Here is a 25,370-nt window from a genome sequence, read left to right on the forward strand (position 1 = left end):
GGGAGTAGCGGTACGTCTGATGGCACTAAGGAGTTCTCCTGACCAGGTATCACCAGAACACATTACACTTCACACTCCGGCCACTAGGGGGAGAAAAAGGCTTTATTTATTGGGCCACTCCTCACACTGGCAAAACTAGGGGATGGGGAGGAAGTTAGTCAGAAGCTGACTGGATTGGATCCAGGCAACATCCCGTGGCAGGGGGTGTTGCAGGAAGAAGGCACAGGGGGGTCCCTGTCAGGCGTGGGAATCTGGCAGGTGCCTAGCAAACAGAACAGAAGGTAACGGAACCGTGCCTGCACACCCTGCGGCGGTATCCTAAGGAAGAGACACGAAGGGAAGGATATTGTGGAACAGTGTAAACGAGATCAAGCACAAAGGAGAGCCAGTAAGAGTCGTGCCGAGAGAGAGAGAGGCAACATCTTACTGAGGCGTGTAGTCGGTGGCCGGAACACCGTAGGAGTAACTGACTTCAGGCCTTACTTCAAACTCCGCTGGACAGTTAATTATAGGTTGGCTGTCTACCTTAAATTTTCTAAGAAGACATAGGGGACAACATTGAGAGAGGGGCGTCTCTAGGGTCCCGGAAGACCTCCAAGCCTTCCCGTCATACGGGTGCGTCCTAGCCAAAATATACCTGGGGGATGAGAAACTAGTAACATCTGGAACTAAAGAGAACGAGAGAGAGCTGTAGAGAACGAACGAACGAGAACAGCAGTTGTGAGGACTATTCCGAATGCTCAGCAGGGTAGGACTACAACACACAGGTGCTAGTGGTAGGCAATGATTTCCATCTGCGAAGGAAACTCTGGAAGTGCCCATCGGACCGGCCGGTCTCTGAGAGCCCTGTTAAACGTACTCTGGATTGAGGATCCTGAAGCCTTCAGTAAAGAGGTAAAGAGACTGCAACCTTGTGTCCTCATTATTGACTGTACCTCACACCATCACCATCCACCTTACTGGGAAGCCCTGGGGACATACTTCACCTGTGGGAAGGTATACCATCTAGCTGCCATTCCATCACCCCAGCGGACCCCATAGCAGCGTCGGTCACCCTGACCGAACACCACAGGTGGTGTCACGAACCACTGAAAGACTGTTGCACAACCTTTATTGGACACCCCTTAGCAGGGTCGCGGACCGGGTCTAGCCACCGTGACAGCCTCGGAACCGAACCAGAGAGGCCCGGTACCGAAAACGCGTGGCCCTGTGTCTGGGGGCGCTCCAAAATAATAAACTAAGCAAATAACTAAAAAAAGAAAATGTTTCCTTGGCGATAGATCAATGAATGCTCACCAACAGATCTACATCAGACCCCCAGAAATGTGAACCACAAAATCATTGTCTCTGACAAATTTGATACCTTTAGTCTTGGGCTCAGATTTCTGAAGCTGCCAAGACAGTGATAGGAAGAGCGGAAATTACATGAATATTAAAACGTTCATCTTCACTTAATTTCCCTCACTATTTTGTATGGGGGATGTTAAGTTTAGAAAACCATCTTCTATCTGTCTATGCCTTGAAGCCTGAGCAACCCAGACCCAAGTCATAAGTCACAAACTCTTCAAAAATTAGTCTCTGCACTGATAACTTTTAGGCAACATATGTCGCACAACAGCAATTCCAAGACAAATCACACATATTGCAGCGGTTACAACACATTGACAACCCTGTAGCCAATCATTGAGCTTAGTGAATCTTGATGTCTACACTGGTAGGGTTGCTGCGCTCAGTGACTGGCTGCAGCGCTGTCAATGTGTCGTTATCGCTGCATGTTGTATACAGTCATCAGAGCAGAGGCAAGAGACATCATTGGAGGGTGAGCAACAGCTCAGACTTAGAATATACAGGTATTCCAAATCGGATCAGAATGGAGAAAACCCCAGTCATGGAGTCTATGAATAAGAAGCCAGCATCTCATTGGATGAAGTTATCTTTATTGCCGAGACTGAATTTACTTTCTTAATTAGCATATTTGTACATACTCTTTTATTATACAATTCAGAGGTTTAATGACCTACACTGGAAAATTGCCCCAGTGCACAGTATTTTATCCTTATGCATCCGTTACTGCTGTGAGCAAGAACTTTGTCTGAGTTGTAAATGTGTTAGAGTCATGGAACTATAATGTAGAATTATTAATTGAGATTGTAATGAAGAAGAATCATATGTTTAACACAAGTGCAGGATTACAACATTTTCTGTTTTGGACACATACAGTAGACAGTCATGGCCAAAAGTGTTGGCACCCTTGAAATTGTCTGAGAAAATGATTGCGATTACAAATGTTCTGTTATATACATGCTTACTTCCTTTGTGTGTATGGGAACAGCACAAAAAAAAGAGAAAAAAGCAAAATGGACATAATTTCACACAAAACTCCAAAAATGTGCAGGACAAAGTTGTTGACATCCTCAACTAATATTTGATTGCATATCCTTTGGAATAAATAGCTGCAATCAGTCTCTTCCTATAACCATCAACAAGCTTCTACTGGAATTTTGGACCACTCTTCATTTGCAAACTGCTCCAGGTTCTCTCATATTTGAAGGATGCTTTCTCCCAACACCAATTAGATCTCTCCAGAGGTGCTCAATGGGATTTAGATCCAGACTCATTGCTGGCCACTTTAGAACTCTCCAGCTCTTTGTTTCCATCCATTTCTGGGGGCTTCTTGAAGTTTGGTTTCATTGTCTAGCTGGAAGACCCATGACTTAGGATGCAAATCCAGCTTTCTGACTCCGGGCATTACATTGCGACCCAAATTCCTTTGGTGATCTTCAGATTTCATGCACACAATAAAGGCACCCAGTGCCAGGAGCAGCAAAGCAACCCCAAAACATCTTTGAACCTCCACCATATTTAAATGTAGGTACTGTGTTCTTTTCTCATTCCATTTTCGGTAAACCGTAGAATGATGTGCTTCACCAAAAAGCTCTGTCTTGGTTTCATCTGTCCACAAGATGATTTCCCAGAAGGATTTTGGCTTACTCATGTACATTACTCATGTACATTTTGGCAACTGCAGTCAAACTTTTTTATTTCTGTGTCAGCAGTTGGGTCCTTCTAGGTCTCCTGCCATTGCCATTTTTGGGGTTTTGTGTTAAATTATGTCCAATTAGCCTTTTTTTACTGTATGTTTTTATGTTGTTCCAAAGAGCAACAAAGTAAATGAACAGGTGTATAACAAAACATGTGAAATTGCAATAATTTTCTGGGCGAAATACTTCATTTTCAGGAACAGTTTCAAGGATGCCAACATTTTTGGCCAGTGGACTATTGGACTAGTGGATTATAGTCCTCCTTCAGCTATTATAGTACCCACATAGCTCCTATCTTCTAGCATCTACAGAGCAAACTCTCCATTAAAATATGCAAATTGTCTCTTCTGAGAAAAAGAGGACTTAAACTCTATAGCGCCACCTGTTGGAAGTAGCGATCCTACAAGTCACAATCAACCCTTTAACGAGTCGTGCAATATGACTTAGGATAAAAGCCAAATCAGTATCTCAATTCGCAGACACGGTGTGGTGAATTGAGATACTGATTTGGCTTTTATCCTAAGTCATATTGCACGACTCGTTAAAGGGTTGATTGTGACTTGTAGGATCGCTACTTCCAACAGGTGGCGCTATAGAGTTTAAGTCCTCTTTTTCTCAGAAGAGGCAATTTGCATATTATATTTCCCAGAGGAGCATTGCATGGCGAATAAGCCTCCTTACCTTGACAAGCCAGAGATGGTATGTCACTCTCCATAAGGAGAAACGATACCCCTTAGACTCCATTAAAATAGACAGTTACTCCTTCACACCCTACCTCCTCCCAGTTATTCAGACTTGTCAGACCTGGGGAATTTACTGTAGACATGGAAGGAAGGGCAGGCAGGGGGATATATACAGTATGTGGTATAGCGGTATTAGAATGTATTTGTACCCCTATATAAACCCCTGACATAAACCTTTCTATTTGTAAACACAGAATATAAGTTGTCAAAAGTTACATTTAGGGCATGTGATGAATGTGTTAAAGTTATTAGTATAATTTTATATCATTTTCTAAAAATGAAACGTTGTTAAAGCTTATTTCTGGTAAAAAAAAAAATCAGGTCTCAAACTTTGTTATGAGTACCGTGCTACAGAGCAGACATTCATTGATGGTTGTTTTATGATCATTCTTTGTAAATATGCAAGTGTGTCTGACAAGGATACATTTGTGTCTAATCACACAGATTACAGGGCATTCGGTTTGCCTGACATCCATGGCTCCTCCACCTGTCATTAGGGGAACAGCATATTGTGTGCCAGGAGCATACAGGACAGGAGTCAGCCCCACACTGACAGCTCGGGCAGCATCCCATCATAGCTGGGAGGGTGCGGTGGTCAGACAGCTGCAGGGAGGAGAGCTGCCGAGCACGGACACGATGAGCCTGTCACCTGGAGAAGCAGCCATAACACGGCGGGCGCTGGGACCCGGGGGTGTGAGAGCTGTCTGCTCTAATTAGTGCAGCAGCTTCCTGGCACAAAACCTATAGAATACCCGAGAGGAGCAGCACCGGGGACTGCTCCGAGGACTGCACCGACCTGCTGGATAGTAGGGACAAAGTAACTCAGGAGGGGCACCAGGGACTGCTCCGGGGACTGCACCGACCTGCTGGATAGTAGGGACAAAGTAACTCAGGAGGAGCACCAGGGACTGCTCCGGGGACTGCACCGACCTGCTGGATAGTAGGGACAAAGTAACTCAGGAGGGGCACCAGGGACTGCTCCGAGGACTGCACCGACCTGCTGGATAGTAGGGACAAAGTAACTCAGGAGGGGCACCAGGGACTGCTCCGAGGACTGCACCGACCTGCTGGATAGTAGGGACAAAGTAACTCAGGAGGGGCACCAGGGACTGCTCCGGGGACTGCACCGACCTGCTGGATAGTAGGGACAAAGTAACTCAGGAGGAGCACCAGGGACTGCTCCGAGGACTGCACCGACCTGCTGGATAGTAGGGACAAAGTAACTCAGGAGGGGCACCAGGGACTGCTCCGGGGACTGCACCGACCTGCTGGATAGTAGGGACAAAGTAACTCAGGAGGGGCACCAGGGACTGCTCCGGGGACTGCACCGACCTGCTGGATAGTAGGGACAAAGTAACTCAGGAGGGGCACCAGGGACTGCTGCTTCTGGATATAGTAGTTTACGGGCTGCACCACCAGGGACTGCTGCTCTGTAAGATCCAGTTACATAGGAGTTACACAGGGGTCTCTAATGGAAATTGTCATCTAGGGGCTGCACCCTGAGCATCTTCTCTGCTGGACATAGACACTCCAGGACCTTACCTGGGGCATCACCTCTCCCGGACAGTGCCGAGCATCTGGGGCAGCGCCTGTGCCATCTGCTCTGCTGGGTGCAGTGACACTGGTGGGTGTAGGAAGACAGCAGATCGGGGACTTTTGCTCTACAAGACTCTGCTGGTAACACAGAGGCTGCACCAGGATGTCTGCTGTGCAGCACAGTTACACTAGGCATTTCCTATTCATTGCTCAGTGACAAGAGGAACTTCAGCTCTTGCAGTCGGGTAACAACAGACTGAAGCCCCAATACCATACTACCATCATAGGACAGATGACCTCTTGCCTTGATTGAAGGAAAGTTGGGCATCTCCGTTGAGCTGCACCCCTTGGCACCACTGAGCAGCACCCCTTGGCACCTATGAGCAGCACCCCTTGGCACCACTGAGCTACACCACTGAACTGCAGCACCCCTTGGCACCACTGAGCTACACCACTGAACTGCAGCACCCCTTGGCACCACTGAGCTACACCACTGAACTGCAGCACCCCTTGGCACCACTGAGCTACACCACTGAACTGCAGCACCCCTTGGCACCACCGAGCTGCACCCCTTGGCACCACTAAGCAGCACCCCTTGGCACCACTGAACTGCACTACTGAGCAGCACCCCTTGGCATTAACTTTGTAGTCTACGTGTCTTTGGCAATTGAAGAAATCCCAGAGTCCAGGCCTCTCGTGGTTGGAATATATGATGGGGCTGTCACTTTCTCGATCTCAGGTGACTCAGGAACTGATAGAGAAGACTGGCTGTAAGTAGCACACATGGTCCTGTTGCTGAGATATAGCTAAGTGTCTGGCATGTGCCAGCATAGCCTTATCAGCACACACATATTCAGGGTATTGCACAGCTCTCCAGCACTGGCATCACTGTGGGCAAGACTTTATTCCTGCTTCTGCTTATATGATCCTTGCTATACTGGGTATATATCATTCTGGAGTATATAGCAATGTCCCGCACAGATAGACCATGGGCTAGTTTGGGAGATTTAGACAGGGGTGATCACATACACACATGGCATCACATAATCTTGACAGTGCTATGGTCCTTTGTATTTTATCACAACCTGTTCCTGTATTACAATTCCTCACCATTTCAGGATCTCCACTTATTGTCCCGAATCAAAACTTTCCGCAGTGCTAATATTTATTGGAAGGAAACAAGTATTTCTCAAATATGAGGATTTGCCAAAGTTCGTCCAATTAAAAAAAATACTCTGTGAGCTAAATAATGTGAATTGCAGACTACCGTAATATTTGCTTACAGGCATGGATTCATTGTATCAAATGTCATGACGTTGAAATATATTGGTGAAATTACAAAATTCTCAGCTGAAAGTTGGACCAGGCATCATAAAGATTTTATTCTGAGGAAATAAACAAAAGTATTTGCATTTCCTGACAAGAGCTGGATCTGTCAGCCCGAGACGAGTGTTCTCCTACTGCAAACCAAATATTTCCATATATTATAAATAAGTAAAAATTGTTCTTTTTCGCCCGACGCACTGCCTGTCTCCGGTCTGTCATGGCCTCTGTGACATTCAATCCACAGTGATATACTGTCCTGTAGCAATGACAGAATTGACGTTATGTAAACCCCTATTGCATAATTATTAAATACTAATCAATCAATCATCCAAAAATCTGCCTGGTTATACAGTGATGCTGGGATGGGGGAGGGTCATCACTGTAGATTTGCATGGAAAAGAAAGGACAAATCAATAAATCAATGGTAATGTTTTACGTGGAAATAGTGTTTCCCTTTGCCTAACTCAGATGATACTTTGTATCAGTATTACACCCTTGTTCTGTGCATTTCCTATGTATTTTATACACAGGTCTTGTGCAGAAGATAAAACTTACTGCTAGAGGGTAAGCAGGACATTCGCCGATTGTTGGTCATAATATTGTAACACTCGGGTTTTTCTACCCCAGTAAGTGATGGCATATGGGGACTGGTCTACACAAGGAACGTAGCTGATCTGTAGAAAGTAGAGGTCACCGCCCCATTGACTTTTCCTCCGCAGAGCGCAGCTCCTGACCAGGTCCTACCTAGATTACCGTAGAATCAATAACTCCCGGCATTCCCGTGGATTTTTCTTTAGATTTAGACGCATTTTAGCCCCTGCCGTTGGAAGCTCTGGATGTGCTGAAACGCGTCCAGGATCTAAATATAAAGAGTCAAGATAAAACAAATCCATGTGAGTGCCAGGAGTCGTTGGGATTTCTAACTACCTAGATTAGTACACCCATGCTATCTACATGCTATGCATTCTTCAGGCATTTTCTGTTATGAAGCCGCTCCGTACTTGGTAATAAAAGTCAATGGGAAGGTTAATAAAAATAGTCCCCTGAAGTCATCTGATTGTCTTTTGTTAGTGTTTTAATTTTATTCAGCTCTCGTGTTTTCGTTCATTGCTTAATGGACTTCAAAAAGACGTCCAGAAATCGCCCAAACAACCACAAAAGAATTTTTTAAAAATGATAAATAAGACTTTTATTGAAAATACCAGAGAACGTTAACAAAAAGCTCCAGGAAATGTTTTAAAATGTTTTAGTATTAAAAAAAATAAATAAATATGCCAGCGCTTTCTTATGAGGTTTGCACCTGGAAAAACCTATGGCTGAGTATCCACAATGAGTATTCAGGGAGTTTTTGATGTTGCAAATTTTCTGTATCTTTGCAGCAGCTATTAGGGTATGTGCACATGATAAGTAAACGCTGCGGGTTGCATGCTGCGTACTTGTGCAGCGTTCAGATGTTACAGCATATTGGATGGGATTCCTAGAAATCCCATGTCCACTATGCGTCAACAGTCGCCCTTGGCTCCCCTGCGGAGACTGACATGTGCCGCGTCTTTCAGGACCGCTGCATAGCAAGAGAAATTACATCAATACAATGTATTGGATACGGTGAATCCGCTTGGTTCAGTGACCATGTGCGGATTTACCTGCGTTCTCTAGAAGGCAGCGCTTTGGACACAGCAACTATACAAAGCTGTACTAGCTCTAGATCGTGGGCACCCAGTTTTAGGTTAGTTGATTTTTTTTTTCATTACATTTTTACATGCGTTTTTATTATGTTTTTGACGCTGTGTTTTCTGTCTCTTTTTGGTGCATCATGTTTTAAATAAAGCTGTTTTTGGTACTTCCTGGACTTTGACAAAACTTTATAGTGATTGTGAATTACATGAGTTTCTAGTGCATTTCTGAGCAGAAATTCACTAAAAATGCCTTTTTAATCTGTGGATTTTCCATATCTGATGCAAGTCTATGGGGAGACTCCGCACATAAAACTCAGCGTACCCCCAAGAGGAATTAACTTGTTCCGTATTTCAAACACCGTGCCGGTCACTTAATGCAGCATAATATAAAAGCACAATGAACAAGCAATTTCTATAAATATCATCCACTTAGCTGGAACTATAACTTCTGTGATTTTTGCGTAATATGCAAAATGTAAAAATATATAAATTACACAGCTTCAAAAATTCCCCAAAAGCACACCGTGGAAACTTTACCTTTCATTTCCTTTTCAAAACCAGGTGTAGTGCAGTGATGTCAGGTCCCAAGTAATCAGGCCTCTAACTAATTAATAATAAATAATCTTTATTTTTATATAGCGCTAAAATATTCTGCTACGCTTTACAGTTTGCACACATTATCATCACTGTCCCCGATGGGGCTCACAATCTAAATTCCCTATCAGTATGTCTTTGGAATGTGGGAGGAAACCGGAGTACCCGGAGGAAACCCACGCAAACACGGAGAGAACATACAAACTCTTTGCAGATGTTGTCCTTGGCGGGGTTTGAACCCAGGACTCCAGCGCTGCAAGGCTAATTAGTAGTTATTGAATATACTAGTAAAATGACATTACTTAGTTTGGCTTCAGAGGCGAACGGACAAGTAAAAAAGAAAGACACAGAAGAAATCTAGGTGAGTGGAACAGAGCGCAGTACAGGGTGATGCCTTAGACCGGGGTCACACTTGCGAGTGTGATGTGAGAAACTCATGCATCAATACCCGACACTGCTGCCGACACTCGGGACTGGAGCATAGAAGTACATGCAGCCGCACACTCCGGTCCCGAGTGCCGGTGGCAGTGCCGGGTGTTGATGCGAGAGACTCGCGCAAGTTTCTCGCATCACACTCACAAGTGTGACCCCGGCTTTACGGAGAGAGTGGGAAAGTGCTTGGTTAACGCTCATCTCGCAGAGTTGTGTCAGACATAACTCCTATGTCAGCTGCTGTCCCGTGGCTGGTGAATAAATCCTACGGGAAAAATTGCATCCATTTGGATGAAACACAACAGGTGGGCTGCACTGCTGGAGAATAAAAAATTTTCAACAATGATGATGATAATTTTATTTTTCAAAGCTGTACCGGAATCTTTATCAAGTGAAAAAGCCAAGTGTCAATGTTTTTTTTACTTGATAAAGATGCTAGTACGGCATTGAAACGTGCTGTGAATAAAAAAAAGAAAAACTTATTATAATCATTGTTTAAGAACTGTGTAAAAAAGAATATTGCGGGCAATGGCGTTGACTCCTGCAAATCATGTTATTACTGAAAAAAGTAAACTTCTGGCATAGTGCACAAATGTGGTGTAAACGTGGCCTTATACAGATTCCTGTGTCAGTATTTTGGATATACAGTTAAGTCCATATATATTTGGACAGAGACAACATTTTTCTAATTTTGGATATAGACATTACCACAATGAATTTTAAACAAAACAATTCAGATGCATTTGAAGTTCAGACTTTCAGCTTTCATTTGAGGGTATCCACATTAAAATTGGATGAAGGGTTTAGGAGTTTCAGCTCCTTAACATGTGCCACCCTGTTTTTAAAGGGACCAAAAGTAATTGGACAGGTTCAATCATTTTAAATAAAATGTTCATTTTTAGTACTTGGTTGAAAACCCTTTGTTGGCAATGACTGCCTGAAGTCTTGAACTCATGGACATCACCAGACGATGTGTTTCCTCCTTTTTGATGCTCTGCCAGGCCTTCACTGCGGTGGTTTTCAGTTGCTGTTTGTTTGTGGGCCTTTCTGTCTGAAGTTTAGTCTTTAACAAGTGAAATTCATGCTCAATTGGGTTGAGATCAGGTGACTGACTTGGCCATTCAAGAATATTCCACTTCTTTGCTTTAATAAACTCCTGGGTTGCTTTGGCTTTATGTTTTGGGTCACTGTCCATCTGTAGTATGAAACTGCGACCAATCAGTTTGGCTGCATTTGGCTGGATCTGAGCACACAGTATGTCTCTGAATACCTCAGAATTCATTCGGCTGCTTCTGTCCTGTGTCACATCATCAATAAACACTAGTGACCCAGTGCCACTGACAGCCATGCATGCCCAAGCCATCACACTGACTCCGCCGTGTTTTACAGATGATGTGGTATGCTTTGGATCATGAGCTGTACCACGCCTTCGCCATACTTTTCTCTTTCCATCATTCTGGTAGAGGTTGATCTTGGTTTCATCTGTCCAAAGAATGTTCTTCCAGAACTGTGCTGTCTTTTTTAGATGTTTTTTATCAAAGTCCAGTCTAGCCTTTTTATTCTTGATGCTTATGAGTGGCTTGCACCATGCAGTGAACCCTCTGTATTTACTTTCATGCAGTCTTCTCTTTATGATAGATTTGGATATTGATACGCCTACCTCCTGGAGAGTGTTGTTCACTTGGTTGGCTGTTGTGAAGTGGTTTCTCTTCACCATGGAGTTTATTCTGCGATCATCCACAACTGTTGTCTTCCGTGGGCGCCCAGGTCTTTTTGCATTGATGAGTTCACCAGTGCTTTCTTTCTTTCTCAGGATGTACCAAACTGTAGATTTTGCCACTCCTAATGTTGTAGCAATTTCTCAGATGGGCTTTTTCTCTTTTCGCAGCTTAAGGATGGCTTGTTTCACCTGCATGGAGAGCTCCTTTGACCGCATGTTTACTTCACAGCAAAACCTTCCAAATGCAAGCACCACACCTCAAATCAACTCCAGACCTTTTATCTGTTTAATTGAGAATGACATAACGAAGGGATTGCCCACACCTGTCCATGAAATAGCCTTGGAGTCAATTGTCCAATTACTTTTGGTTCCTTTAAAAACAGGGTGGCACATGTTAAGGAGCTGAAACTCCTAAACCCTTCATCCAATTTTAATGTGGATACCCTCAAATGAAAGCTGAAAGTCTGAACTTCAACTGCATCTGAATTATTTTGTTTAAAATTCATTGTGGTAATGTCTATAACCAAAATTAGAAAAATGTTGTCTCTGTCCAAATATATATGGACCTAACTGTAGTTTTCGTTATCTGCATCTAACTTCTTGGCTGATCCAATATTTATTGGTATAAATACCAGGTGAGATCCTGGAGGTGATGCCCTACAGGGATGATAATGTTCTTCGTTTCTCATGTTGAAGCGATTCGAGCTTATGTGAGAATTGGAAGGTGTCAGGTGTACTGTTTTAGATAACATTTGCCTAGGGGAATCCAAGTCAGCATACAAACAATTGTGTGTGTATCAATAATTTAGAGAGATGTAATGGAGTAGATGGGATCGGTGCATGTGGAGGCGAATCACACTTAAAGCTCGGGGAGTGGGATATGGCGAAAGGAATGCAGGAGAACCAGTTTTCAGTAATCTAGTATCTTTTTCACATATGAATCCCCTCTGGGTAGGGAGGGATTGTACGTCAGTGATCAGTGATGGATTGTTATGAAAGATACAGATATGTTGCTACAAAATGTGTAAAAAGGACCTCACCTAACAAGTGTCATTCATAATGGTGATGTCTTATGTGTCAGTCCCTGCACCCTCTAAGACACCAGGGCCAGAGATCAACTACTTAAGGCTTAGAGACTCAACCAGATGGCATTGCCATACAAGACGGTCATGATCCAGACCGGGTTTTGGGTCTTGCCTCTCCTTTCCCAGTCTGGTCATGTCAGGGGTTAACTTTCTCTGCTCCGTTCCTGTGTCGGGTCTGCTATTTATCTGTGCTGCATCCTGCAGGCAGTGTCAGTCCTTCTGCATTTAAAGGGAATCTGTCACCTCATTTTTCGCATATAAGCTGCAGCCACTGACATCAGGCTTATCTACAGCATTCTATGATGCTGTAGATAAGCCCCCGATGTAACCTGAAAGATAAGAAAAACAAGTTAGATTTTGCTCACCCAGGGGTGGTCCGGTGCGGTCCGGGTCCAATGGGCGTCGCAGGTCTGGGTCCGGCGCCTCCCATCTTCATCAGATGACATCCTCTTCCTTGCTTCTGTTGCGGCTCCTGCGCGGGTGTAATTCTCTGCCCTGTTAAGGGCAGAGCAAAGTACTGCAGTGCACAGGTGCTGGGAAACGTCAGAGAGGCCCAGCGCCTGCGCACTGCAGTACTTTACGCTGCCGTCAACAGGGCAAATCAGTACACCTGAAGCAAGGAAGAGGACGTCATCGCATGAAGATGGGAGGCACCGGACTCGCGATGCCCATCGGACCCGAACCGGGACCGCCCTTGGTTGAATATAATCTAACTTGTTTTTCTTATCTTTCAGGATACATCGGGGGCTTATCTACAGCATTACAGAATGCTGTAGATAAGGCCCTAATGGCAGTGGCCACCGCTTATATGCAAAAAATGAGGTGGCAGATTCCCATTAACTGTCTTTGCCAGTGTCTATTCATTCCTCTCTTCCCGCCCCGACTCTGTGTGTCCCTGTGTGTTTGGATTCCCTAGTACTTGACTCTCCTTTGGCTCTGACCTGATTCTGTCTCTCCCTTCTGATACTTCTGCTATGGACCGGTACTGATCTTTTTGCACTCCTCTGACTCTGTGTTTGGAATTCCCCTTGGTACTACGCTACTCTCTGGTATCGATCCGGCTGGTCTGACCATTCTGTTGCCACCTGGTGGTAGCCTCGCTGTAGTTCTGCTGGTCTGCTCTGAGAAGGATTTCAGCCCTCTCTCCACTCTGCTGCCATCTAGTGGAGTCTGCACTTACTTGCAGAGCTGCAGCGTGACAAAGACTTTCCTCATCATCCAATTTTCAGTAAGTTACAAAAGGCATCAAATAAACTACCACTCCCAGCAGCGGAATAATTAACCGAGGCGAGGAAACTACACCTTCTGTAGACATAAACGGGTTCTTGTGGCCCATCAGCTGCCACTTGGGTATCACCACTCTGGGACAACATTGGGGGTATAAAAGATCATCAAACATGGGAGAAAATTCTACGTAGATCTGTTATTGATATCCAAGTTAGAAGCATTTGCAGTTGATTTTTGTTAAATTTCTAGTTTCCTGTGACTTACAAGCTTGATTGAATTATTTATTATTAAACACCATTGTGATATGCAGAACAGATAGGTGACACAACCTCAAGTGCTTTTTATGAGGCAGAAGATCAGGGAACAGTCATTTTCTTCTATTTTACAATCAATATTATAATCTTGGCCAAAGCCATTACACGTGAATGTTGTTCAAGCAGAAGACACTTCAGGAAAGTCTGTAGTATTTTTTCCTGAAGCGTATTTTGTGTCATTTTTGTGTCATTTTGCCGGTTGTTTCCTGAGCGAACTGCCTATAGTTTTCACCACCAGCGGATTTTTGGAAAGTTCTTTTTTACTGACATTTTTTTTCACTCCATTGAATAATGAAGAAACTGCTATTAATTTTTTTTTTTTAGCAAATACAATGGCGAAACACTAAAAAAAACATTTGAGCATATTTCAGGTGTGTTTTGAGGTTTCCCGTTGACTTGTTTTGTAAAATTAGAAGACACCATGTTTCTTTTTCACTTAGTGCTTTTAGAAATCTAAAGTGATTAACAATTGCTAAAAAACCTAAACATGTGCACAGCAAGTCATTTTTACATAGAAATGTTTATGTTCCTTCTTTTGAACTATTTTTGATAGGTTTTTCAGGCAGTTTCCGCAGAACAATATGCCTGAAAAGATGTCATCAATCACTGTTTTAGAACTTGACCTGTTCAGATTTGTGGATTTCATCAGCACAGACCTGAAATCTGATGAGCTTTCTATATATATTTATTTTTCAAGAAAACTCCCATTTGCATATTTTTATTTGTTATTTTTTTGAGCTTTGGAGACTCCTAAATTTCCAGTTGAATGAAATTTAATGAGTTTAGCAATAAGAAGGTTAGATGAGTCTTGACTACAGAATGAAATGTACATAAAACACTTAGCAGCGAATTTATCATTTGTTTTGCCCTTGCTCTCTGCTCTCAAGCTATCCGGAGCTATGTGCTTGTTCAAATTCCCTGTTAGCTCTATGGGTAAATATAGTAATACCAGAAAACTACAGAACAAGCAATTGATAGCTGAATGTGTTACAGCAGAACTTGTGCTGACCTTTATATTTCTACTAACACTAGAGTTCTACTATTCACCAGAACAGTCACTCAAGGAGGAGCGCGATCTGACCAGAAACCAGGAAGTAAGGAAGCTAAGGAGACTGCATTGCTCTGAGCTGCTCAAGGGACAACTTGAGAATCCCCCTTTAATGCATCTTGAGTACATCATAATTCTTTTGAGTTTGTCAAAAGAGGCAAATCTGTGGCACTTTCATTTTATTAGACATATTGATTATTTGCAATTTTTTTAAAGCACCACCCCAGCTTTTGTTTTTTTATTTATTTCAGTGCTGGAGAGGCGCTACTAAGCTAATTTCCCTGACCCCAGTATTCTACTTATCAGCCTCCGTCTTCAGCTCTTCCAGTTGCTGCTTCGGTCCCATGTCGCCATCTTGTGTCCACAACTTCTGACTGACCAGAAGTCTCAGGTAATGATCACAAACTCTCAGTGTAAGTGTATGAGAGCCTTGTTCTGGATCTCATAGACTTACACTATTTTGTGACTTCTGGATCGCCAGCAAACACTGGAGCGATCCGGTAGGTCACAACCTGCAGAACACTGACCAGAGCAGCGCCGATAAAAGATAAACGCGGCGACAGGTAAGAATATTACTAGAGGTAGAGAACCTAGAATAGTGGCACCATTCCAGTGCTTCAATAAAAAAAAATGCTGGGGTGGTGCTTCAAAATGTCATATAGAAATTTGCAAACTCACCCTAGTGGGGGGGGCAGTGGTCTTGTCAAAAGTGCAAAATCAGTTGCAGAAAGGGTATTTGCACATGTTGCGGATTTTGCTGCTGATATTGCGGGTTCGCAACAGTTTTGCCTGAGTTTACAGTACCATGTAAACCCATGGAAAACAAAATCCGCAGTGCACATGCTGTGGAAAAAACGCACGGAAACGTAGCGTTGTTTATTCCGCAGCATGTAAATTCTGTGTGCGGATTCCGCAGCGGTTTATACCTGCTCCATAATAGATATCCACAGGTGTAAAACCGCAGGTGGAATCCGCACAAAATCGCGGTAAATCCGCAGTAATTCCACAAGTAATCCGCAGTGCGGTTTACCTGCGGATTTACCAAAATCAGTCTGGAAAAATGCGCACCACTTGCCGCAATGTGTGTACGTGGCCAAAGAAGACTTGGGATGCGGAAATTTATCAAACATCATGCCACACTTTAATTTTTCAGAACTAATAAGAACGCAGCCACAAGGAAAAGTGCATCTAAAGATTTCTCAGTAATGTAGACTCATTGACAGAACATAGAGCAGTTAGACTTAGTGTCTATATTCAGAAGCTGTTTTTGTTTGGTACCTGCTGTAGATGTCGGCTTCAGCTTTTAGCATCAACATCTATTTATAATTTATTTTTCTTACCAGCAGAAAACATATTTTTCAAAGTGTTCTCCAAATTCTGTTCATCATATTTTTAGAAATAATCCAATGCTATAAAAAATAAGCAGCAAGAATAACCATGTGTTAGATAAACTTAAAGCTTTCTTTATAGTTTTACATTGCTATGAGGTCAAAATAACAATTGTTAAAATTAAAATGCAAAAACTAGTTTTTCTCTCTCTAACCTTTATTGTTCAAGCTATCTTCCTTATGGCTTAGAAAAGAGGGACTGAAAATCCTGAGAGTCCATATGCATAATCCAAGGACTCCAAACTTGCAGATATTTCTCCATTGAACCATTAACTTCAGCTGACAATACCTCCGTACTTTGGAGGCTGGTCATCTCCTTAACCCATTCAGACATATTCGGAGATTGGGAGGATTTCCAATGTCTCGGGATCACAGTGCGCACAGCAGTTAAGCAGAATCTTAGAAGCCCCGTTTTGTGGAACCGAAGCGAGCCCAGTAGGATAGATAATAAAGCCACCTGGGGGGAGTTGGTCACCGAATGACCGCTAATGGCTTGATAAGCAGAAAAGACAGAATCCCAAAATGGCTTAGTATGTTTACATCCCCTCCAAATGTGTAGCATGGTACCTCTCTTTACACCACAACACCAGCACCTATCGGAGAGGGAGGGAAAAGCGGCATGTAAGACATCAGGACAGGGATACCACCTGGTGAGAATTTTGCAATTCTTTTCCTGTGTGGCACAGGCAATGGAGAATTTATGTGAGTATACGAATGCCTTCCTCCACTCTGCCTCCGATATATCAACTCCCAGCTCACCCCTCCACCTCTCCACATACTTGGGGAACTCATGTTTGGTATTTTGGTTTAAAAGAGCATATATTAAGGATACAGCATGTGCAGGCAGCGACCCCAACAGGAAAAGCTTTTCAAACGATGTAGGAAGGGAGGAGTATGAGCCTGCTCTTTCTGGAGACGAGAGGAGGGATTGTAGTTTGGAGGTATTCCAAGCAATCAGTAGGGCCCCCACCCTCTGTCAGCTGCACTGATTCGAAAGCGGGCATGACCGAACCCTTGAGGACATGAAAGCATCTAGTATTGTCCCTTCTCTCCCACCCAAGAAAACGATCCCTCTTCACCCTGGGGGAAACGCCAGATTAGAGAAGAGTGGTGTAAGCGGTCCACTGCCTAATGAGAGATAGAGGATGGGATCTGGTGACCCACAGAGGCTAAGTGTGTCTTTAAGGAGGTCAGCTTCATAACTGAATTAACCTCTACTTTTAGGGCTGATCTAGTGGAGGTTATGGAGTGGAATTTTAGAGCTATCTTGTTCTATTCCCACCCTTTGTTTGTCCGAACTGTGGTACTGCCAGTCTAGCATGTGTGTCAACAGTGCTACTTTGTGATACAATTTGAAATTTGGTAGACCCGCCCCCTGAGCCTTTGTACATATATAAAGTACCCATGCCAATCCAGGGTCTACAACCCCCCCACACAAATCTCAAAATGCCTGATTGGATTCTGGAAAAAAAGGAGGGGAAATTAGAGGAACTGTCTGGAAAATATACAGGAAACGAGGCAGTACATCCATTTTTATCGCATTAATAGGGCCGAACCATGAGAGTTTCCCCTTATCATAGCTATATAAGTCTTTCAAAGTCTTATCCAAAAAGGGTTGGAAGTTTAACCCCTTAAAGACCGGAGCTTTTTCAGTTTTCGTTTTTCACTCCCCTCCTTCCCAGAGCCATAACTTTGTTATTTTTCCATCAATATGGCCATGTGAAGGCTTATTTTTTGCTGGACAAGTTGTACTTTTGAATGACACCATTGGTTTTACCATGTCGTGTACTAGAAAATGGGAAAAAAAATTCCAAGTGTGGTGAAATTGCAAAAAAAGTGCAATCCCACACTGGTTTTTTGTTTAGCTTTTTAGCTAGGTTCACTAAATGCTAAAACTGACCCGCCATTATGATTCTCTAGGTCATTATGAGTTCGTAGACACCAAACATGTCTAGGTTCCAAAGGTCCATCAAGTTCAACCTTTCTCATCTAATCAAATCAAGAGGAGGTCAATCTTTTTGGGCATCTAAGGCAAACATGATCTCCAATATAAATTCCCACTTCCATTGTCAACTACAGAACCTCCAATTAGTGGAAGTCTCAGTTCTCCATAACAGTGATATGCATAGTGACTCTAAACCATCACAACCATGTTATCCAAAATTGACACCAGCCAGAATGCCAGATAGCAGTCACGGCCCTCCATTACCACTCACATCCTCCATCAGTCAGTGCCAGCTATAATACTCTCAGCTACACTTTTACTAGCCACAGTGCCATGCCAACAGTGATATCGCATTTTATTTTCATCTGACTCCAAAAATATTGAGTTAAAGAAATGCACAAAATTTAATGTACGGTAAGTGTCCACAAAAGGGCACTCACTTGTAACTTACCCCACTTCACTTATCTGAAAGGCAACAAGCTTCAGTCAAATGTTCAAATCCCGTCAATTCTACCCGGTTGTGACAGCCATATCTTATTGTATGATCTTCCATACTAATACTATGCGAGAGTCATTGTGGATAAAATTGGAAGGCACTCAAATGTACCCCTTTCTTTAGGTAGTAGAAGTAGGTACAGTGGTATGTAAAAGTTTTGGCACCCCTGGTAAAAATGACTGTTTATGTGAACAGTTAAGCAAGTTGAAAATGAAATGTTCTCTAAGGAACCTAAAGTTAAAGATGACACATTTTCTTTGTGTTTTAGGCAAAGGAAAATAAATATATACAGCTCTGGCAAAAATTAAGAGACCATCACATCAAACCCTGTAATGGGCAGCCCAATCACCAGACCTGAACCCCATTGAAAACCTCTGGAATGTAATCAAGAGGTTGATGGATAATCACAAGCAAAAAACAAAGAAGAACTGCTTATATTCATATTTTACATTTTAAACATTTCAAAAAGGAAAATGGGCCAATGCAAAAGTTGAATAGTTAGTACCTAGTAGCACTCCCTTTTGAAAGTATTACAGCTTATAAACACTTTTTGTAGCCAGCCAAGAGTCTTTCAGTTCTTGTCTGAGGGATTTTCATCCATTTTTCCTTGGAAAATTTTTCCAGTTCTGTGAAATTCCTGAGTCATCTTGCATGCGCTGTTATTATGAGATGTAGCCACAGATTTTCATTGATGTTCAGATCAGGGGACATTGAGGGCCATTGTAAAACCTTCAGCTTGTACCTTTTGAGGTAGTCTATTGTGGATTTTTAAGTGTGTTTAGGATCATTATCCATTTGTGGAAGCCGTTCTCTTTTCAACTTCAGCTTTTTTTACAAATGGTGTTATGTTTGCATTAAGAATTTTCATTGAATACATTCTTCCTTCTACCCATGCCATTGACTGCAACACAACCCCAAACCATAACTGATCCACCCCCATGCTTAATGGTTGGTGAGATTTTATTTTCCTGAAATGTTGTGACTTTTTTTCTCCACACATACCTTTGATCATTGTGGCCAAATAATTCTATTTTAACTTCATCGGCCACAGGACTTGTTTCCAAAATGCATCAGGCTTGTTTGGATGTTCTTTTGCATACTTCTGAGACTGAATTTTATAGTAAGGATCCAGGAGAGGTTTTCTCCTGATGACTCTTCCATGAAGGCCATATTTATGTAGGTGTCTCTGAACAGTAGAACAATGTACCCCAACTCCAGAGTCTGCTAAATCTTTCTGAAGCTCTTGTGCAGTCAAATGGGGATTCTGATTCCTACGAGAAGCTCTCGCTGAAATTTTGCTTGGTCTTCCAGACCCTGATAGTAAACAAGCTATAACCCTAACAGGCTAATTAAGATGTGAATACTTGGTCAACATTATCTGAGCAAACAAATCTCCAAGGGTGCCCAAACTTTTGTCTTTGCCCTTTTCCACTTTTCCATCTGCATTTTCCTTTTTGTAATTTGAACATGTAAAAGATTAAATAAAATATATATATATATTTATATATTTTTTTTCTTTTTGCCTAAAATACAAAGAAAATGTGTCATATCTAGTGTCATTTAGTCCTTTTAGAGATTATTTCATTTTCAACTTGCTTAACTGTTCACAACAACAGTAATTTTGATGGGGTGCCCAAACTTTTATATGCCACTGTATGTGCTTGGGTGCCTGTCCTACCAAAACATCTTGGCTGGTCCTGGGACATACAATATTTTGGAAAGCAGCATAAGAATTACGTGGATTGTCCACTTTAATTTTTTTAATTATAAAAATAAAAAGATCAACCTTATTTACCTGTTGCCACTCCAGTGACATCTTGACTGCAGCATGTGACCACTGAAGCCATGCTTTTGTGCCATGCTTTCCACCATATTTTTTAATAACATACAATCCTTTTAGTTTAATTAGAAAAGAACCGTTGACTTTCTCCTTTATATTAGTATATGTGCTGCATATCTTTGGCTACATTTTTCTCATCTTGCCCTCGTCACCCCTGAGTTTGCTAGTTAATGCCTTATGAAGAATATTAAAATGTAGCTGAGATCCCAGATAAAACTAAACAATAATGTTTCAGAGTTAAATTATCTATAAAAACATGTCTTCGCAGTTCAGTAGAAAACGTCTCTTATCAGACCTTGCCTATTGTTTGCTTCTTCCTTAGAAACAGTTTACTTCCTTTTACGATCATTTTCTTAAAGGAGAAGTATAACGAGGAAACTATGTATGTACAGCATTGTATTTGCACTACATTGTTCTACTTATTGCATAGTATTTTAGAATATATTGCACTACACACAATAGAATCAAAAACAACATAAACTTGTATCAACTCAACATTATATTCTTTGCTACGAGACATATGAAGTCAGTAATGATAGCGATGTTATATAATGCAGTGCTTTCTGGGACATATTTGTCTGGTAAATGGTGTTACTGATGTCTACCTATATGACCCACTCCACAATACTGTGTGTAGGAATTATGAAAATCACAAACCTTGTAATGAAGTGGAAAATATATACTGTATATACTCGTGTATAAGCCGAGTTTTTGTGCTGAAAATGCCCCCCTCGGCTTATACACGAGTCACGGTACAGGAAGCCGGCAGCGGAGGGGGGCGGTGGAGCCTGGAGCCGGTCCCTGGAGCCGGTGAACACATCATACTCAACTACCTGCACACCCTTGGTGCTGGCACTGCATCTCGTTCCGGTCGCCAGTGATTGTTTGCAGCTGTTCCTGTGCTCAGCAGTCACGTGGTACCGCTCATTAAGGTGATAAATATGGATGCGTCTCCACTCCCATAGGGAGCGCATATTCATCACCTTAATGAGTGGTACCATGTGACCGCTGAGCACAGGTAGGCGCCGATGGCCAGAACGAGATGCAGTGCCAGCACCGAGGACGCGCAGGTAGGTGAGTATGATGGGGGTTTTTTTTCAATAGAAAACATGCACACAGGGGTATGGAATAAGGAGGCATGCATACAGGGACGGAACTGGGAGGCATTCATACCAGGACAGGGAAGGGAGAGGCATGCATACAAAGAAGGAACGGGGAAGGCATGCAGAAAGGGGCAGGGACAGGGAGGCATTCATACCAGGAAAGGGAAGAGGGAGCCATGCATACAATGACAGGGACAGGGGAGGCATGCAGACAGGGATGGGGAGGCATGTATAGTAGGACAGGGATGAGTGGACAATGCATATCCGGCTTATACTCAAGTAAATAAGCTTACCCAGTTTTCCGTGGCAAAAGTAGGTGCCTCGGCTTATACTTGGGTCGGCTTATACTCGAGTATATACGGTATTCATCAGGAAAATATACCATGAGTAAGATTACTAAATGAGAATTTAGAATATGATCCAACTTGAAAAAAAGTCAGCTTCATGAAAAAAAGGAAACATGATCAACGTATCCATAAAACAAAGTGGTGATGTTGAGCAAAAAGGTTTGCAGATTCCTGGTCCTGCAGTCAAATCAGTAGCCCATGTCCGTCGGACCAGAGCTCTACAAGCCATCTCTTACCTTTTGGCATAGAATCATAGAATGGTAGAGCTGGAAGGGACCTCCTGGGTCATCTGGTCCAATCCCCTGCTCAAAGCAGGATTCACTAAATAATCCCAGACAGATGTCTGTCCAGCCTCTGTTAGAAGACTTCCATAGATGTTCCTGTGGTGTTCCTGATGAAGGAGTCTTGAACTCTGAAACTCGTAGAATAAAAAAGCCACATGTACTAATAATCTCTGGAATTTTAGTGATTTCAGCAGCGCAGATATTTACCACACTTATCCCAATCTGCATCTAAAAGACTTCCATGGAAGGAGAACTCGCCACCTCTCGTTGCAGCCTGTTGCACTCATTGATCACCCTGTCAAAAAGTTTTTTCTAATATCTAATCTGTGCGTCCTCCCATTCAGTTTCATCCCATTGCTTCTAGCTCTTTTGATTAGCATGCTCGGAGTGAGTGGCATCATACATTTCAGGTCTACTAACTAAAAGAGGTGCCAGGGATACTGGTAGGTAGGAAAAGGTTCATAGAGCTCTGGTCCAGTGGCTATGAACTACCGATGTGACAGCTATCCTGCATATCTTTTTGCTCAACTTTATTAGCGATTCATAGCTAAGCCCTTCATCTAATTTATTAGTTTATTTTACCATAAAAGCTAAGCAGCATTACTTTTCATTACAGTTAACCCCTTTACCCCCAAGGGTGGTTTGCACGTTAATGACCGGGCCAATTTTTACAATTTTGACCATTGTCCCTTTATGAGGTTATAACTCTGGAACGCTTCAACGGATCCCACTGATTTTGACACTGTTTTCTCGTGACATATCGTACTTCATAATAGTGGTAAAATGTCTTTGATATTACCTGCGTTTATTTGTGAAAAAATGGAAATTTGGCGAAAATTTTGAAAATTTCGCAATTTTCCAACTTTTATGCCCTTAAATCACAGAGTTATGTCACACAAAATACTTAATAAGTAACATTTCCCGCATGTCTTCTTTACATCAGCACAATTTTGGAACCAACATTTTTTTATGTTAGGGAGTTATAAAGGTTAAAAGTTGACCAGCAATTTCTCATTTTTGCAACACCATTTTTTTAGGGACCACATCACATTTGAAGTCACTTTGAGGTGTCTATATGATAGAAAATACCCAAGTGTGACACCATTCTAAAAACTGCACCCCCAAGGTGCTCAAAACCACATTCAAGAAGTTTATAAACCCCTCAGGTGCTTCACAAGAATTTTTGGAATGTTTAAAAAAAATGAACATTTACTTTACTTTAGCTTCAATTTGTTTTATTTTACCAAGAGTAACAGGAGAAATTGGACCCCAAAGGTTGTTGTACAATTTGTTCTGACTATGCTGATACCCCATAAGTGGGGGTAAACCACTGTTTGGGCGCATGGCAGAGCTCAGAAGGGAAGGAGCGCCATTTGACTTTTCAATGCAAAATTGACTGGAATTGAGATAGGACGCCATGTTGCGTTTGGGGAGCCCCTGATGTGCCTAAACACTGAAACCCCCCACAAATAACACTATTTTGGAAAGTAGACCCCGTAAGGAACTTATCTAGATGTGTGGTGAGCACTTTGACCCACCAAGTGCTTCACAGAAGTTTATAATGTAGACCTGTAAAAATAAAAATTCATATTTTTTCACAAAAATGATATTTTTGATCCCAGTTTTTTATTTTCCCAAGAGTAACAGAAGAAATTGGACCCCAAAAGTTGTGCAAATTGTCCTGAGTACGCTGATACCCCATATGTGGGGGTAAACCACTGTTTGGGTGCATGGCAGAGCTCGGAAGGGAAGGAGCGCCGTTTGACTTTCCAGTGCAAAATTGACTGGAATTGAGATGGGACACCATGTCACATTTGGAGAGCCCTTGATGTGCCTAGACATTGAAATCACCCACAAGTGACAGCATTTTGGAAAGTAGACCCCCCTAAGGAATTTATCTAGATGTGTGGTGAGCACTTTGAACCCCCAAGTGTTTCACTACAGTTTATAACGCAGAGCCGTGAAAATAAAAAATCTTTTTTTTTTCCACAAAAAATATTTTTTACCCCCAGTTTTGTATTTTTCCAAGGGTAACAGGAGAAATTGGACCCCAAAAGTTTTTGTCCAATTTGTCCTGAGTACGCTGATACCCCATATGTGAGAGAAAACTACTGTTTGGCCGCATGGCAGAGCTTGGAAGGGAAGAAGCGCCATTTGGAATGCAGACTTAGATGGAATGGTCTGCAGGCATCACATTGCGTTTGCAGAGCCCCTGATGTACCTAAACAGTAGAAACCCCCCACAAGTGACCCTATATTGGAAACTAGATGCCCCAATGAACTTATCTAGATGTGTTGTGGAACTTTGGTCTGCAGGCGTCACATTGCGTTTGTAGAGCCCCTGATGTACCTAAACAGAAACCCCCCACAAGTGACCCCATACTGGAAACTAGACCCCCCAAGGAACTTATCTAGATGTGTTGTGTCGCTTTGTTTTGAGGACTATAATTTTTTATTTTTTCATTGATGACGCTGTATAGTGGCTCATTTTTGGCGGGACAAGATGACGTTTTCAGCGGTACCATGGTTATTTATATCCGTCTTTTTGATCGCGTGTTATTCCACTTTTTGTTTGGCAGTATGATAATAAAGCGTCGTTTTGTGCCTCTTTTTTTTTTTTTTTTTTTATGGTGTTCCCTGAAGGAGTTTTATAAGTCGGGTCGTTACAGACACGGCAATACTAAATATGTGTACTTTTATTGTTTTTTTTTTTATTTAGATAAAGAAATGTATTTATTGGAACAATATTTTTATTTATTTTTTTTTTTTTTAATTTATTTAGGATTTTTTTTTTTTTACACATGTACATGTTTGTTTTTGAAACTTTTTTACATTTTCCCAGGGGGGGACATCACATTATAGTGACAGATCGCTGGTCTGACACTTTGCAGTGCCCTGTGTCAGATCAGCGATGTGACAGGCAGTGCAGGGAGGCTTTCCGGCGCCTGCTCTAAGCAGGGGCTTGATAGCCACCTCCCTGCAGGACCTGGAAGGCCCCCGGTGGCTATTTTGGATCTGGGCCTGCAGGGAGGAGGAGGTAGGAGACCCTCGGAGCAACGCGATCACATCGCATTTCTCTGAGAGTCTCAGGGAAGCACGCAGGGAGCCCCCTCCCTGCGCGATGCTTCCCTGTGCCACCGGAATGCTGCCATCATCTTTGATCACAGTGTTCCGGGGGATAACGTGCCAGGAGGGGTCCGTGACCGTTCCTGGCACATAGTGCCGG

At 42.6% G+C, this 25,370-nt stretch overlaps 1 protein-coding gene across 1 annotated transcript in view; it reads left to right on the plus strand.

Annotated features, from left to right (window-relative positions):
- Positions 1–4,308: 4,308 nt before the first annotated feature.
- Positions 4,309–25,370, plus strand: part of TESC (tescalcin) — a 148,684-nt gene continuing 127,622 nt past the window's right edge. Inside the window, exon 1 of the mRNA XM_069754700.1 lies at positions 4,309–6,090. Within this exon, the coding sequence (XP_069610801.1) occupies positions 6,030–6,090 (61 nt within the window). The 5' untranslated portion in view covers positions 4,309–6,029. The remainder of the gene's footprint in view (positions 6,091–25,370) is intronic.

Source organism: Ranitomeya imitator, chromosome 1 (genome assembly GCF_032444005.1).
Source record: "Ranitomeya imitator isolate aRanImi1 chromosome 1, aRanImi1.pri, whole genome shotgun sequence".
NCBI classification, from domain to species: domain Eukaryota; kingdom Metazoa; phylum Chordata; class Amphibia; order Anura; family Dendrobatidae; genus Ranitomeya; species Ranitomeya imitator.